Source organism: Budorcas taxicolor, chromosome 8, assembly GCF_023091745.1.
Source record: "Budorcas taxicolor isolate Tak-1 chromosome 8, Takin1.1, whole genome shotgun sequence".
In the NCBI taxonomy this organism is placed as follows: domain Eukaryota; kingdom Metazoa; phylum Chordata; class Mammalia; order Artiodactyla; family Bovidae; genus Budorcas; species Budorcas taxicolor.
In genome coordinates, this window is record NC_068917.1 from 109,541,121 (window position 1) to 109,557,341 (window position 16,221).

Below are 16,221 nucleotides of genomic sequence, written 5' to 3' on the forward strand. Positions count from 1 at the left end.
AAGCAGTGCAGACCCTCTGCGGCCCATACCTTCTCCGCTCCCCAGCCCTGCCCATGGCTCACCGGTTTCTGGGTCGCAGAGCTGCTCACAGGCATCTGTGGTCCTCTGTCCGCAGAGGTCCCTCACCCACGGGGAGGTGGCATTGATCTGGTAATACAGGGACAGCTTGGCTGGGTTTAACCAGTCGGAGATGTCCAGGTAGCTCCCTTCACTCACCACAAAGCTGCTCCCTGTAGGGGGACAGAGAGAAAGACAGCTACTTTCTGCGTGATTTTCAGACTCAGGTGTCTTGCTGCTGAGGTACAGGGCAGGAAAGGAGACAGGTACATACAAGCCATTCCCCTCACCATAGGTCCTCTGTTGTCTCAGATCTACACATCTTCACAGAGCATTTACAGTGTGCAAGTTATGGTGTGAGCGACTGACGGAGACAGACAAATCAGACACAAGAGACAATTCTGCCGAGTGCTTGACAGGCCGTCAAGACTGAGAGAGGCCTGAGTTCAAATCCCGGATCCACCATTACCAGCCCTAGTCTTTGGGGAAGCCACTCACTCCCTCTGGGTCTTGGCCACATCGTCTGTAAATGGGAATACTAACAGAACCCACCCCGGTGTTGTGAAAATGAAATAAATTAACGTGGACAAAGTGCTTAGCTAGTGCCTGATTTGTCCTAGGAAAGAATGATTGAGTGCATTAAGTTCCCTGCATACAAACAAGTTCTGTTCCCAGAGCACGTTCATAAGGCCAACAGGGTGAGCCTTGGTACCCAGCTTTTACGGATGTCGACATTCATGTGAACTAACTTACATGACTGGACATGTGAACACACATTCGCATCTTTGAAAGTTCGCAACTTGAAGGTTCATATAGAGAGGACTTACTGTATTAAAATTTAAAATACAAAAAGTTTTTGTTTCTGTTGCCCATGCATCCCCCTTGAAACGGGTCACTAATAGCCCACGGGGGGCAGGCAGATGACATCCATGGGAAATACGGACTGAGTGTAAGGGAAATGGCATGGTGGCCCCCTGGCTTAGTTTGTTTTATTTTATTGTATGAGGGATAGAGAAAGAGGGTGAGAGAGAGAGAGGGATGATTCAAAAGGTCTGTAGCACCTCCAAAACAAAAAGCAGCACCCATGCAATGGAAAATGCCTTAATGTTGGGAAACAGTAAGGAAAGGCGGAGCGTGGGGTGAGCTGGGCACTGTGGGCTCTATTCACATGGAGCACCTGCAGCTCAGCTCCCGCCAGCTCTGGTCAAATGGGTCTAAAGGTAAGTGGCGCTAGGTTTTCATCAGAAGAGGCAGAAAACTCAGACTTTTGCCGTGATCCACCAGTTTGAAAATGATGGTTGAAATTTTTTCTGTAAAGCTTATGTAGGCCAAACAAAAGACTCTAACTTGGCAATCTAGGCTCCAAAATTGCTCCTTTTTAACATGCATATACACAGACACATATATACATACAGCCATATGTGGATTAACACACATACATACACACACATATGTGTGTGCGCATGCTAAGTTGCTTAGTTGTGTCCGACTCTTTGGAACCCTATGGACTGTAGCCCTCCAGGCTCCTCTGTCCATGGGATTCTCCAGACAAGAATACTGGAGTGGGTTGCCATTTCCTCCTCCGGGGCATCTTCCCGAATCAGGGGCTGAACTCAAGTCTCTGGCATCTCCCGCCCTGGCAGCAGCTTCTTCATCACTAGCACTGCCTGGGAGGCCCACACACATGAGCTACATACATATCTTCTTTGGGGTCATGTGGCAGAAGTCCATTGAAGGTGATGGCACATTAGTCATAGAGAGCGAGAGCACATATGTGGCAATACAGTGAAAGTGGAATTTCATGGGGGAAGGAGGGACAGAAATAGTTCAAATAAGACCAGGCTTCACAAAGCTGGACACAGAACCACAAAGTGGCTCTAGATTTATGGCAGATCTAGAGACTCAGCAGGAGGAGATTTTAAATTGTTTCAAAATTAGCATGACTCAGCTTCTCTCCCTGCATTGCCTTCTCTCTATATCACTATCAAGCGAAAAAAAAAAAAATCTTTCATGAATGCAATTTAAATTTTCCAAAGAAGGACTCAGTTAATAGACATCCTGAGGATTTGGCAGCAACCTGTCAGGTCACATCAGACCCTGCCAGCTAACCAATGGTGAGGCTCATCTTGGCTCTGGTACCCAGCTGTGGGCCAATGAAGTGAGCAGAGAGCAAGGACCACTTCAGATACTACCTGGCTGCCCTGAGGAGCTAAGATTCTCTGAAAAGGATGTAAGCATGGCAGGCAATGTTATCTTCTCTAATTCACACACACGGTATGATTTATATCATCGTATAGAATGAGTTTCTAAATAAAAGCACAGTGGACAATATGGTTTTGGTGAGGATGAAGAGGACTCTGTACGAAAAGCATAAGGAGTAGATAGCATCAGGCTCAGAGATAAGGGAATGACCACATCTGAAGTTAGCCTTCAAATCCTTGGCAGCTAAAGGAAAAAAGAAAAAAAAAAAGAAGAACAAGAACAAGAAGAAGGAGTCTGTTGGATTCCATATTTCAAATTTTCTGGCAAGGGAAGATATGCAAATCTATCTACAAAGCCATATTTTCCCCTCTGGAACTAAGCCCGAGCAGAAACATGTCACATGGGTCCATGTGCAAGGCACCGAACGTCAGTATCAACTACAGATTTTTCTTTTGAAAAGCACAGTCATGCTGTTTAAATGGATAATTCTTGTATTTATTCTCACTAAAGACTGAGGGATGGATATTGAATTATGTCCCAGGGCTGAGTTTGGCTAATCCCACTAGTTTAGGAAAGTGACACAGCACAGGGAAGAAGGGAATAGAGCTGGCAAGACAGGTATTGAGATCTTCAGTCTGCTACCTACTGGTTCTGTAAGCCTGGACAAGAAAACACATTCTCAGTCAAAGCCTAAGAAAGAGGTAGATATTGATTTTCCTTTCACGGGGTTAAAAAAAAAAAAAGATAAAGATTAAACGACACCATGCATTTGTCTTGGGTCAGGTTCACCAGAAATCAGGCTCAAAGTCAGACCCTGGGATGCAGGAGGTTTGGGGGGATGCTCTTTCGTAGGGACATGAGTGAAGTGGGATGGGGCAGAGGGAAAAGGTAGATTGCACGCAGTTACAGCTGATGCCACGGGAAGCACTGGAGCAGAGAGGGTCCTTTAGACTGGAAATCCAAATCAAGACAAAGGTGTTAGGTCTTCATATCTTCAACACTAACCATCATAGGGGCAGAGACATCCCTGGGGCAGGGATCAAAGTTCTGGTGAAGTAGTCCTTTTCAATGGAGGGCATTTCTCCAAGAAAGACTCAGAGTGTTCAACCGTCAACATTCCAGGCAGCGGGAGGAATGAGTGCCCGTGTTCTAATAAGAGATTTGGAAGCAGTGTCACAACATCCACTACAGTATGTGAAGTCCCTGGCACATGGCAAAATCTCAACTTGCCGGAGCTATTTTGACTGCTATTTAAATTTCTTCTGATCTTGGAAGCTCTGAAGGCAATACTGATTAACAGATCTTTTCAAATATGAGAAACATGATTCTCTTCGGAAGTGACTCACCCAAAAGTAAGTTGTCCTCAGTGTCTTTAAAAAAGATAATATGCTGGTTTTTATGACAGAAGGGAGTTACTATCCTTTGAACATACTATTGTGTCCAGATCCTGGGATGAGCGTTCACTTAATCCTTACAAGAGCCTGGCAGGATAAGTATGGCCCCCTTTTACAGACAGACAACATCAGGTTCAGAGAGAGAGACTGATATAGTCAAATTTGCACAACTAGTAAGTGGCCAAAGTAGAAACTTAATCCAAGTTTTTCGGCATCTAAAGCTAGGACATGCCCATTATTCCAGATTATCTTGAGAATCGAGGCTGTGGTTGGGTATCAGGCAGAGTTGCCCTCCTTGGTCCTTCTGCTCCTCTTTGGGTAGTCTGTACATCCCCCTTCAGGGTGTCCCTATTGTGTTGAAGGGTTTCTGCTTTCTCTTTCTTTCCTGCAGGAAAGAAATCATGATTCATTCATCAGTCCTTATCAATCCAGCCCCCAGTAAAAGATACGGCACATACGAGGAGTTTGGTGAGTATCCGTTGAATGAAATAATGAAATAAAAGTCCCATGCTTGACTAGAGGAAAGTGTAGCTCACTCTATGATGGAATTAGGAAGCAGATATGCTTCTGCCTTGATCCCAAAACTTAATTTTTTTTTTTTTCAGCCTGTGGGGCTTATCAGGTGGCTCTAGTGGTAAAGAACCCACCTTCTGATGCAGGAGACATAAGAGACTCAGGTTCGATCGCTGGGTTGGGAAGACCCCATGCAGGAGGCTACGGCAACCCACCCCAGTATTCTTGCCTGGAGAATCCCATGGACAGAGGAGCCTGGTGGGCTACAGACCATTGAGTTGTACAGAGTTGGACACGAATGAAGCGACTTAGCATGCACATGTGCACGCACGCATGGGGTCAGAATGTGAGACTAGCCCTTCAGAGTCTCCCTAATTCCAAACCAAAACTTGAAATCTGCCATCATGGCTTCTGAGCTCTTGTTCACCCAGAGAACTGAACTTCTGTTGTGGATGATGAAAGTAGAGACGCTAGAGGGACTCAGCATGAAGGGGCAAGGATATGCACCAGCTGCCACAACAGAAAGCGAGAGAAAGGAACTGAAAAGTCTAATCAAGGCGTAAACCATGTTCATTCACCCAACATTCATTAAACTGCTCCGAGTAAGAAATAGACATAAAGATTCAAAGATAGACGGACTCCAGCAAGAAAACTGGGAGGTCAAATGCATGGGGTGGGTGCTCGGTGGCTCAGTGGTGTCTGACTCTGTGCGACCCCATGGACTGTGGCCTGCCAGGCTCTGCCATCCATGGGATTCTCCAAGCAAGAATACTGGAGTGGGTAGCCATTCCTTTCTCCAGGGGATCTTCCCAAACCAGGGATTAAATCCAGGTCTCCTTCATTGCAGGTGGATTCTTTACCATCTGAGCCTCCAGGGAAGCCCCATGTATGCGGAGGCAGATACCATACATCCTCCACAAGTAGACCCCGGGTTGGTTGCTGGGTCAGAAAGACCCATTGGAGAAGGGATAGGCTACCCACTTCAGTATTCTCGGGCTTGCCTTGTGGCTCAGCTGGTAAAGAATCCGCCTCCAAGGTGGGAGACCTGGGTTTGATCCCTGGAGAAGGGAAAGGCTACCTACTCCAGTTTTCTGGCCTGGATAATTCCATGGAATATATAGTCCATGGGGTTGCAAAGAGTTGGACATGACTGAGTGTCTATCACTTTCATTTCCCACAAAAACATCTATATCTGTTTCACTGACTACACTAAAGCCTTTGACTGTGTGAATCACAACAAACTGTGGAAAATTCTGAAAGAGATGGGAATACCAGACCACCTTACCTGCCTCCTGAAAAATCTCTATGCAGGTCAAGAAGCAACAGTTAGAACTGGACATGGAACAATGGCCTGGTTCACGATTGGAAAAGGAGTACATCAAGGCTGTATATTGTCACCCTGCTTATTTAACTTACATGCAGAGTACATCATGAGAAATGTCAGGCTGGATGAATCATAAACTAGAATCAAGGTTGCCAAGAGAAATATCAACAACTTCAGATATGCAGACGATACCAGCCTTATGGCAGAAAGTGAAGAGGAACTAAAAAGCCTGTTGATGAAGGTGAAACAGGAGAGTGAAAAAGTTGGCTTAAAACTCAAAATTCAGAAAACGAAGATCATGGGATCTGGTCCCATCACTTCATGGCAAGTAAATGAGGAAACAATGGAAACAGAGGTAGATTTTATTTTCTTGGGCTCAAAATCACCACAGACAGCGACTGAAATGGAAAGACACCTACTCCTTGGAAGCAAAGCTGTGACAAACCTAGACAGTGTATTAAAAAGCAGAGACATCACTTTGCTGACAAAGTTCCATCTAGTCAAAACTATGGTTTTTCCAGTAGTCATATATAGATGTGAGAGTTGGAACATAAAGAAGGCTGAGTGATGAAGAATTGATGGTTTTGAACTGTGGTGCTGGAGAAGACCCGTGAGAGTTCCTTGGACTGCAAGGAGATCAAACCAGTCAACCCTAAAGGAAATCAACCCTGAATATGCATTGGAAGGACTGGTGCTGAAGCTGAATCTCTAATACTTTGGCCACCTGATGCAAAAAGCTGATCCACTGGAGAAGACCCTGATCTTGGGACAGATTGAGGGTAAGATGAGAAAGGGGCAGCAGAGGACAAGATGGTTGGATGGCATCACTGACTTAATGGACATGATTTTAAGCCAACTCTGGGAGATAGAGAAGGACAGGGAAGCCTGGCATGCTGTAGTCCATGGAGTTTCAAGAATCAGACATGACTTAGTGACTGAACACCGAAAGTGTGCTGTAAGAACTGCCTGAAAGTGATGAGCATTAAGTAGATATAAAGTGAAAGTGAAGTCACCCAGTCGTGTCCGACTCTGTGATCCCATGAATCGCAGCACGCCAGGCCTCCCTGTCCATCACCAACTCCCAGAATTCACTCAGACTCACGTCCATCGAGTCAGTGATGCCATCCAGCCATCTCATTAAATAGATATAAAGTGAAATTGAAGTCACTCAGTCGTGTCCGACTCTTTGTGACCTCATGGACTATAGCCTACAATGCTCCTCCATCCATGGGATTTTCCAGGCAAGAGTACTGGAGTGGGTTGCCATTTTCTTCTCCAAAGGATCTTCCCAACCCAGGGACTGAACCCGAGTCTCTCGCGTTGTAGGCAGACGCTTTACCATCTGGGCCACCAGGGAAGTCAAGTAGATATAAGGGAAAGGTAAAAGGGGAACTGGAGAGGAATTCAAAGTGTAGCTTAATCACTACTATAAAGCTACACTATAAAGCTACACTTTGAAGAAGGCAATAAAGATCAACAAACTAGACAAAAGTTGAGGTAGAATTTTGTTGGGGGCCAGCGTGAGGAACTCAGCCCATGACAAAGGTCATGAGGAAGGAAGCTTAGCATACGCAAAGGCGTGATCAAGCCTCAGGAAACCCCCTGTTCCTGAGCATCTACCCCCCAAACCAGAGTACTTTATGGGGAGCTCTCCCCCATAACCATTTCTCTCAGAGAAGGAGTTAACTTGCAGCTCCAGTTAATAAAAATTCCTGGGCATGACAAGAGTGTTTCAACTTACGAACTCTGAAGGTTCTCTGGCCTGCCTATCAGGCTCGTCCGGCCACATGTGATTGTTTACAGCCTCCCAACTGTGAGAGGCACGGGATGTTTTAAAACTTTCTAAATACAGACTCTTTTGAGAAGTTAGAATATCATTAGTATAGTATTAGTGGGTTGATTAGGAACTATATTGGTGAAGGGTTTTTTTCTTCATTTGTCGTGCCAATAATTACTGCTAATTGCCTGCCCTGGGTGTGACAAGGATGTCTCAGGTCAAACCTCTCTGCTGACAGACTAGCTTGTGTGACAACCTCTCAATCATAAACAGCACAGAGAGTTTGGAGTATTAGCATAGGGCTTTTTTCAATGATGAGTCAATGATTGCCATCAGGCCTCCACATCCTTAGGCACCTGGGAATATATTAATCAATGTATTTGGAAAATAGAAAAGGAAATATAGTAGTTTTTGATGTTAGCAATACTAGACTTTTTGAGTTAATGAATCTTCTCTTTTGTTATAGATCACTGAACTTTGTTATAAATCACTGTGTCCTTGCTATGCAAAAATGTAACTTTATCACTATCTTAAGACAAAATAGATCTTAAGGGGAAACATTGGTGAAGGGTTTACATTTGTTGAGCCAATATTTGCTGCTAAATCTCCATATTCCTGCCCTTATAATGAATATAACTAGCATATAGGAGAAATAAGTATTAACCTTTAAGATTAATCATGTTAAAACTTAGGTTAAGTAAATTCCTTTCTTGATTGTAACTCACTACACCCTCACCCTATAGAATGCAACTTTATTTGGAGGGTGGTGCCTGATTTAAGAAAAAATCACCCCTGGAAAAATAAGTTTGCTGGTTAACTGACCAGTATCAGAAAGGGCCATAAAATGTCAGCAGACCTCATGGCCAGAAGATGATTGAACTCATAAGACCTTTGTATAATTTTATATGAAGCACCTGATTGTGACAAGGGTCAGGTCTGCTGACCCCCGTGTGACTCTATATTCATCCCTATGTATAACAAAAAGGTATATAAACAAACCTGAAAAATAAAGAAATCGGATCAGTTTCTGGAAAGACTGATTCACCCGTGTCGTTTCTTTCTCGCTCCCTGTTTTCCTAGCTGAATTCAGCTTCTTTTTCTACTACACTATCTGTTTCTAATCTCCCTCTATATCTGTAATTAAATAAGTTTTTTCCAGGACACCAACTCCGTCCCCACCTTCAAATTACCCTGGATCCACCGGGGCTGGACCCCGGCAGAATTTGCTTCTGAAGCCTTGTGTTCAGACCTGGCTCAATGCCTCTTAATCTCTTTAATAATTACAAAGTAGCTGACTCAACTAACGGCTGTATATGCTGTCAAAGATTCATTCACTCATTCCTTTGTCCGTTTAACAAATAAAGCACCTATTAAGTGTTATTTCCTATCCTTATGCTCTTGGTGAGCAAAATATGGTGTCCGCCCATGAGAACTTATTGTCCAGGAAGGAAGGAAGTTCAAGGTGGCAAATCTTATGACAAACTATGTTTTTCAATCCTCCTTTTCTTATCTTCCCATCTAGATTGTGAATTTCTTGAAGACCATGCCTTATATAACTATAGTCACCAGAGTGCTTACAGTGTAATGGAGGTTCTGAAGGTGTGTGTGTAGAATGAGGGTGGGCGAATGGAGAGAGAGAGTCGTAAGTCAAAGAGGAGCAAGCAATTCTCCCCGGGTAAATTCTAGCAGTACTTCGAGAATAAATCCATAGGAAAGGAATAAAAACACCCTTCTCCAGGTGTTTCATACACCTTTAGTTTTCCAATGGACCCCTACTTTATTTTCTTGACTTAGGAACAAAAATATCCCTGTTTGGATGCTCTGAGATTCTTCTTCGTGCTCACATCAATTTCCTCAGAGAGCAATGACTCTGAAAAGAATCTCTTCCAAAATCTCAACTTCAAAATGTCATGTTTCCTTATTTTTAAATATATACATATTTTTCTCCCCCTGGCTGTAGGAATATACATCATCTAATTAACCAAATGGATTTTCAGTTCAGCCCAATCGTTTTCTTATCTCGCATTTGAAGCTCAGCATTGCTCAGGGGACCGCACGGGCATGGGGGTCCTCATTAACTCTGATCTTCAATTACACTGATTATAAGCCTGCTCCTGTAATTGTGCAGCATAGATCAGGGGTGAGCCGGGGAGCTCGGGACACTCTGTGGTGGAGTCGGGAGAGCCAGAGGCACATCAGCCCCCAAAGACATAGAAAGCTATGTACGAGAACTAAAAATACCCAGGAAGGAGGTGTCACCAGACAGAACTGCCTGGGGAGCCAGACAGCAGTGCAAATCCCTTTCATGACACCTCCCATCATGACACAGACCTCTGAAAACCATGGAGAGAAGATTTGAAAAGAAGGCTCTGGTCACGGTGGACAATGGGGAGCCAAAGAGGGAAGGACTGCATGGCTGAAAGATGGTCTTCACGAACGAAGCTCAGGCAACTGTTTTAGCCCAAAGTATTCAGCTCGCCCTTCTGTACCCTGTTTCTCTGGGTGTCATACAATCACAGGTTTCCTTCTCTCTATTACATCATGTAACTCCATGATGACCCCATCTGACTTAGACCTGGGGGGACTGTCTTTCCAGGCACAGGAGGGAAGACAAATTAAGAGGGAGCAGAAATGAGGAGCCCATCTCACCTTCAGCCCCACAAGATCCCTGAAAAATGCACTCAGTCCTACTTCACCCCTGACCCCCCATCCACAGAGCCCCAAGCCAGGCCTGAATGCATTCTGCCACCAGCCTTGGACTGAACGCTGCTTAAGGGGCGATCACTCTGTAAACGTGAGGCTAAAAACCACAGCTTGAGGGTTTGTGACAGTGAGCAGAGGCCGCGTGGTAGCTGGGGATACTCGGTCTTGGGGAGACAGCAACAGCTCCTCTAGGGTCATGGGGTAGGAGGGTGCGGGGGGTGGGGCGTGGTTCTTGTACAGTCATCTCTGAAAAGGGAATCTGCCACAAACTTCAATCCCTAACCTGAACTTCTCCTGACCGCTCTTGTTCTTTCTGTCATTCTGTTCTCTTCTCCTTGGATCAACTTCAACCTGTTTCTCTGGACTGTCTCTACCTGTCATGGGCTGACTTGAGTCTACCCTGAAATTCCTTGTTGAAGTTTTAATGCCTAGTGCCTCGGAATGTGACTGTGCTTGATGACACGACCTTTTTAAGTTTTTTTTTTTTAATTATTATTATTATTGTGGAAAAAGTCACATAAAACATACTATTTTAACCATACTTAACTGATCAGTTCAGGGGCACCAAGTATATTCGCAGTATCAAGCATCTCTCATCATCATCCATCTCCCGAATTTTTCACCTTCCTAAACTCCTCAGTTTAGCTAGTGTCCACATTAAACACTGATTCCCCATCTCCCCTTCTCACCCCACCCATGTCCCTGGCATCTATCAATGTACTTTCAGACTATGAATTGGACTATTCTAGGTACCTCACATTGTAGTTTAGTTGCTAAGTCGTGTCCAACTCTTTTGCGACCCCATGGACTGTAGCCCACCTCTGGCCATGGGGTTTCCCAGGCAAGAATACTGGAGTGAGTTGTCATCTCCTTCTCCAGGGGATCTTCCTGTCCCAGGGGTCAACCCCGAGTCTCCAGCATTGGCAAGCAAATTCTTTACCACCAAGCCACAAGGAAGTCAAGGTACCTCATATGGGTGGAATCAAACAGTATTTGTCTGTACCTCATAATGACGGGATCTTTAAAGAGATAACTATGGTTAAATGAAGTCATGAGGGTGAGGACATTTCTTGTCCTTCCAAGAAAAAGAGATTAGGATACAAACACCCACAGAAGGAAGACCATGTAAAGACCAGGAAGAAGACAGCCATCAGACAGCCATCGCCAAGCCCAGGAGAGAGGTCCTCAAAAGAAACTGACTCTGACAACACCTTGATCTCAGATGTTAGCCTCCAGAACCGTGAGGAAATAAATGTCTGCTGCTTCAGCCACATCACCTGTGGAACTCTCTTATGTCAGCCTGAGCAAACTGATGTAGTACCTCTTTTTTGACAGTGACTTATCTTTTAAGCCTGGCATTTGCTCGATTTATTAACTTTTTATTTTGTGTCATGGGTCCCTATGGATCATTTCTCAGAATAAAATTTTCAAATATATAAAACATAATGCATAATATTACAGAGGAAACTGATAACTGAAATACAGTTCTATCTGTGGGCCCCGCGGGGGTTAGTGGGGTCCAGGATACAAACCCTCATTTGAGCGAAGCTATTTTTATTCATTCCACAGGTGCCCAGTCAACTGCCTGACCTGGTTCCTACCTAGCACTCCCAACATCACTGGATGGGAGAGGGAGCAGCAGCTTGGTTGTGAAAGTGAAAAGTGAAAGTGAAAGTCACTCAGTCGTATCCAACACTCTGCGACCCCATGGACTACAGTCCATCGAATTCTCTAGGCCAGAATACTGGAGTGGGTAGCTTTTCCCTTCTTCAGGGGATCTTCGCAACCCAGGGATCAAACCCAGGTTTCTCGCATTGCAGGCAGATTCTTTACCAGCTGAGCCACAGTGGAAGCCCACTATATGTGAAATAGGTAAACAGTAGTGACCTACTATATAGCAGGGTCGGACACGACTGAGCGACTGAACTGAACTGATGTAGCAGGAACTATACTCAGTATCTGTTGCATGTGTGCATGCTACGTCGCTTCAGTTGTGTCTGACTCTATGGACTGTAGCCCTCCAGGCTCCTCTGTTCATGGGATTCTCCAAGTAAGAATACTGCAGTGGGTTGTCATGCCCTTCCCTAGGGGATCTTCCTGATCCAGGGATCTCTTATGTCTCCTGCATTGGCAGGCAGGTTCTTTACCACTAGCACCACCTGGGATGGCTTCCCCGGTGGCTCAGACAGTAAAGAATCTGCCTGCAATGCGGGACACCTAGGTTCAACCCCTGGGTTGGGAAGATTCCCTGGAGGAGGGCATGGTAACCCACTCCAGTATTCTTGCCTGGAGAATTCCCATGGACAGAGGTGCCTGGTGGGCTACAGTCCATGAGGTCACAGAGAGACAAGATGGAGCAACTAAATACAACACAGCACAGTACCCCCTGGGAAGCCCCCCTATCTTGCAATAACCTATGATGGAAAATAATGTGAAAAATAATACTAACTGTTCACTTTGCCATACACTTGAAACTAACACAACACTGCAAATTAATGAGGCTTCCATAAAAATTAAATTTAAAAAGAATAAAAAAGTAGATTCCATGGAAATAAGCTGTCAGAAGCTAGAGATCCTTCAATGGGAAGACGAAATGTTAATATAGTTGTGAGGCCCATGTCATATAAGAAATACGCAACAATCCATTACTAGATGTCCCAGAAAAGGAAGCACGGATATAGACAGGCCTCTGGTATTCTATGTTAGAAAAAGACATACTTTCAAATAAACTTGTTTCAAAGTGTTGCTCCCTCTCCCCAAATAGAGGTCTGAAGTGCCAGATCCATATTTGCTCCAGGCAATTGTTGTGTTTCTACTATTTTCTGTCTTCCCCACCTCAAATTGTGATCAAAGTCTGGCTAAAACAGATTGCCACAGAATTCTACAGGCTTTTACATATCCCTGCTCTTGCTTCAAAGTTGAGTTAGGGGTATTTGAGTCTGAACAAAAGAGGTTTGAAGTGTTGAAATCTCAAAAAATTATTTCTCTCCCCAGGGAATAACAGTTTGGTATCAAGCTAGGCAGCAGGGAAAAAGAACAAAGTCATAAAACGCTTCTTGTTTTTAAGTAACTTAAAATTTTAAAGAATAATTGTGGAGATTAAAAGCAGCTATTTACTTTTAATAATTCAGTTATTTTGTCTCCCTTTCTTTTTTTTAAAAAAATGCCTTCATTAGTTCATTGGGAATTTATGCATCAAACCCAATCTTGGTATCAGATTTTTTTGATCTAAGATCAGTGCTTCTTGAATGAACCTGATAGACAGTTGCTCAGAAAACTCAAAGATCCTTTAGCTCTGCTTTGCTAATATTGAAAAACTTTCTTCTCTGTCAGTTGCTCACATAAGACACGAACTTAGGTGGAAGGGAAAGGTCTGGATTTTGGAGTCAAAGAAGTATGGATTAAATCCTAGCCCAGGCATTCAATAACTGTGTGACCTTGGAACAAATCACTTAATCTTGGCAAGACTCCTCAATTTCCATATCTATACAGCAGGAATAGTTATTTTATGGAGCTTCTATGACTATTAAATAAAATATATTTGAATTGCCTAAGGACAGGACTGTGCCTGGCTAGGGCCTCTGCATTGCACTATTCCAGGGAATAAAACTTACACAGCAAAAATGCATTCTGTGCATTATAATATTAATACGTCTATCGATGTGTTCAGTCGCTCAGTTGTGTCTGACTCTACGCCCCCATGGACTGGAGTCTGCCAGACTCCTATGTCCATAGAATTAATCCAGGCAGGAATCCTGTCCTGAATATTCATTGGGAGGACTGATGCTGAAGCTAAAACTCCAATACTTTGGCCACCTGATGTGAAGAACTGATTCCAATACAGTATTGTAAAGTGAAATAAATAAATAAATAATAAAAAAAGAAAAGACCCTGATGCTAGGAAAGACTGAAGGCAAGTGAAGGGGACAACAGAGGATGAGACAGTTGGATGGCATCCCAACTTGATGGACATGAGTTTGAGCAAGCTCTGAGAGTTGGTGATGGATAGGGAAGCGTGGCGTGCTGCAGTCCATGGGATTGCAAAGAGCCGGACATAACTGAGCAACAGAATTGAAGAATCCTGTAGTGGGCTGCCATTTCCTACTCTAGGGGATCTTCCTGATTCAGGGATCAAACCTGTATCTCTTGCATCTCCTGCACTGGCAGTTCAGTTCAGTTCAGTCGCTCAGTCATGTCCGACTCTTTGCGACCCCATGAATCACAGCACGCCAGGCCTCCCTGTCCATCACCAACTCCTGGAGCTCACTCAGAGTCGCATCCATCGAGTCAGTGATGTCACACAGTCATCTCATCCTCTGTCGTCCCCTTCTCCTCCTGCCCCCAATCCCTCCCAGCATCAGAGTCTTTTCCAATGAGTCAACTCTTCGCATGAGGTGGCCAAAGTACTGGAGTTTCAGCTTTAGCATCATTCCTTCCAAAGAACACCCAGGGCTGATCTCCTTTAGAATGGACTGGGTGGATCTCCTTGCAGTCCAAGGGACTCTCAAGAGTCTTCTCCAACACCACAGTTCAAAAGCATCAATTCTTCAGCGCTCAGCTTTCTTTATAATCCAACTCTCATATCCATACATGACCACTGGAAAAACCATAGCCCTGACTAGACGGACCTTTGTTGGCAAAGTAACATCTCTGCTTTTCAGTATGCTATCTAGGTTGGTCATAACTTTTCTTCCAAGGAGCAGGTGGATTCTTTTCCACTAGCACCACCTGGGAAGCCCTTGTCTATCCATATATATTATTGTGTATTTCATATATACAACTGTATAAGTGAGTGTGTCTATGTATATATGCTTGCATATGTTTACACACATATAAACACAGATACTCCTGTGAAAAATTGTATCCTATGTAGATGTTGCTCCTGGAGTTGTGCAACATGGTAGCCTTGCCTGGGAAAGAGTCAGACAATAGCTTTATTTAAAAAAAGAAAAACTTTCTTCCATCTACCCAAGAATGCTCATTTCCTCTGTGTGGATTCATGGCTTATCTCAATAGCACCTCCTCCGATTTTCTCAATTTCCTGGGGCAAGTTGGGTAGGGCAGGAACAAGCATTACTACTCTACGATATGTTGCAGGAACTCTACTCAATAATTTGACCCATATGGGAAACTATTATTTCTTAAAAAGCGTGGGTATATGTATATGTATAACTGATTCACTTTGTTGTATAACAGAAACTAACACAACACTGTTAATCAACTGTGTGTGTGCTGTGTGCGTGCTCGGTCGCTTCAGTTGGGTCGAACTCTTTGTGACTCTATGGACGGTAGCTGCCAAGCTCCGCTGTCCATGGGGTTCTCCAGGGAAGAATACTGGAGTGGACTGCCATGCCCTCCTCTGGGGAATCTTCCCGATCCAGGGATCAGAGATGAACTATACTCCAACAAAAAACTGTTCAAAAAGAGATGTGTTTCAGGAGTGAGGTAACAGTGTAAAGGCCCTAGAGAAATGCCTGGCACATATTAGGTTCAAAAAATTTGTAATGAAAACACAAAATGTATGGCTAAGACACGACTGACTGGATGAATGAACAAATGCATGACTGCCTGTGTGATTTTCCAGATGCAGGAGTTTACCTACATTCCCCCTTCTTCTAGTCCACCCTTTTCTATGAAATACGGTTCTTTTTGCCTTTCCTAAGGAAGCTGCACGAATGTCAGGGGCTGTTTGGCAAAGACGACTCACAACTGTGAGCACTAAGAATAACCATATTAGCAATTCCTCCCAGATCTGTCTCATTACTACGCTGTGGGTTCGACGCCAGTCGGCCAAATCAGGGCCAGGCGCCCGCCTGCTCTTGAGGCTCTCAGTCACTGCCTGCATGCGTTCCTTTCTCTCCAGATCGCTTACCCTATCTTCTCTTCTCGTTTGAATTCAGTGGGAAAACCACAGACCTGGGAATTGGCAAAGCTGAATTAAAAAAGTGCCCTTCCCACTTATTCTTTGGATAACCTTGTGTGTTAGTTGCTCAGCCGTGTCCGACTCTGCAACCCCACGGACTGTGCCGCCAGGCTCCGCTTGTCCATGGAATTCTCCAGGCAAGAATACTGGAGTGGGTTGTCATTCCCTTTTCCAGGGGATCATCCCAACCCAGGGATGGAACCTGAGTCTCCTGCACTGCAGGCAGATTTTTTAACCATCTGAACCACCAGGGAAGCCCTTGAATAACCTTGGGATCTGATTAATATTCTGTTTCTCAGCTTCTTCATCTAAAGGAAGATGAAAAATA

General features: G+C 44.3%; 1 protein-coding gene across 1 annotated transcript in view; it reads right to left on the reverse strand.

Annotated features, from left to right (window-relative positions):
* ASTN2 (astrotactin 2) overlaps positions 1 to 16,221 on the reverse strand; it is a 1,033,755-nt gene that overhangs the window by 580,245 nt on the left and 437,289 nt on the right. Inside the window, exon 7 of the mRNA XM_052644759.1 lies at positions 63 to 230. Within this exon, the coding sequence (XP_052500719.1) occupies positions 63 to 230 (168 nt within the window). The remainder of the gene's footprint in view (positions 1 to 62; positions 231 to 16,221) is intronic.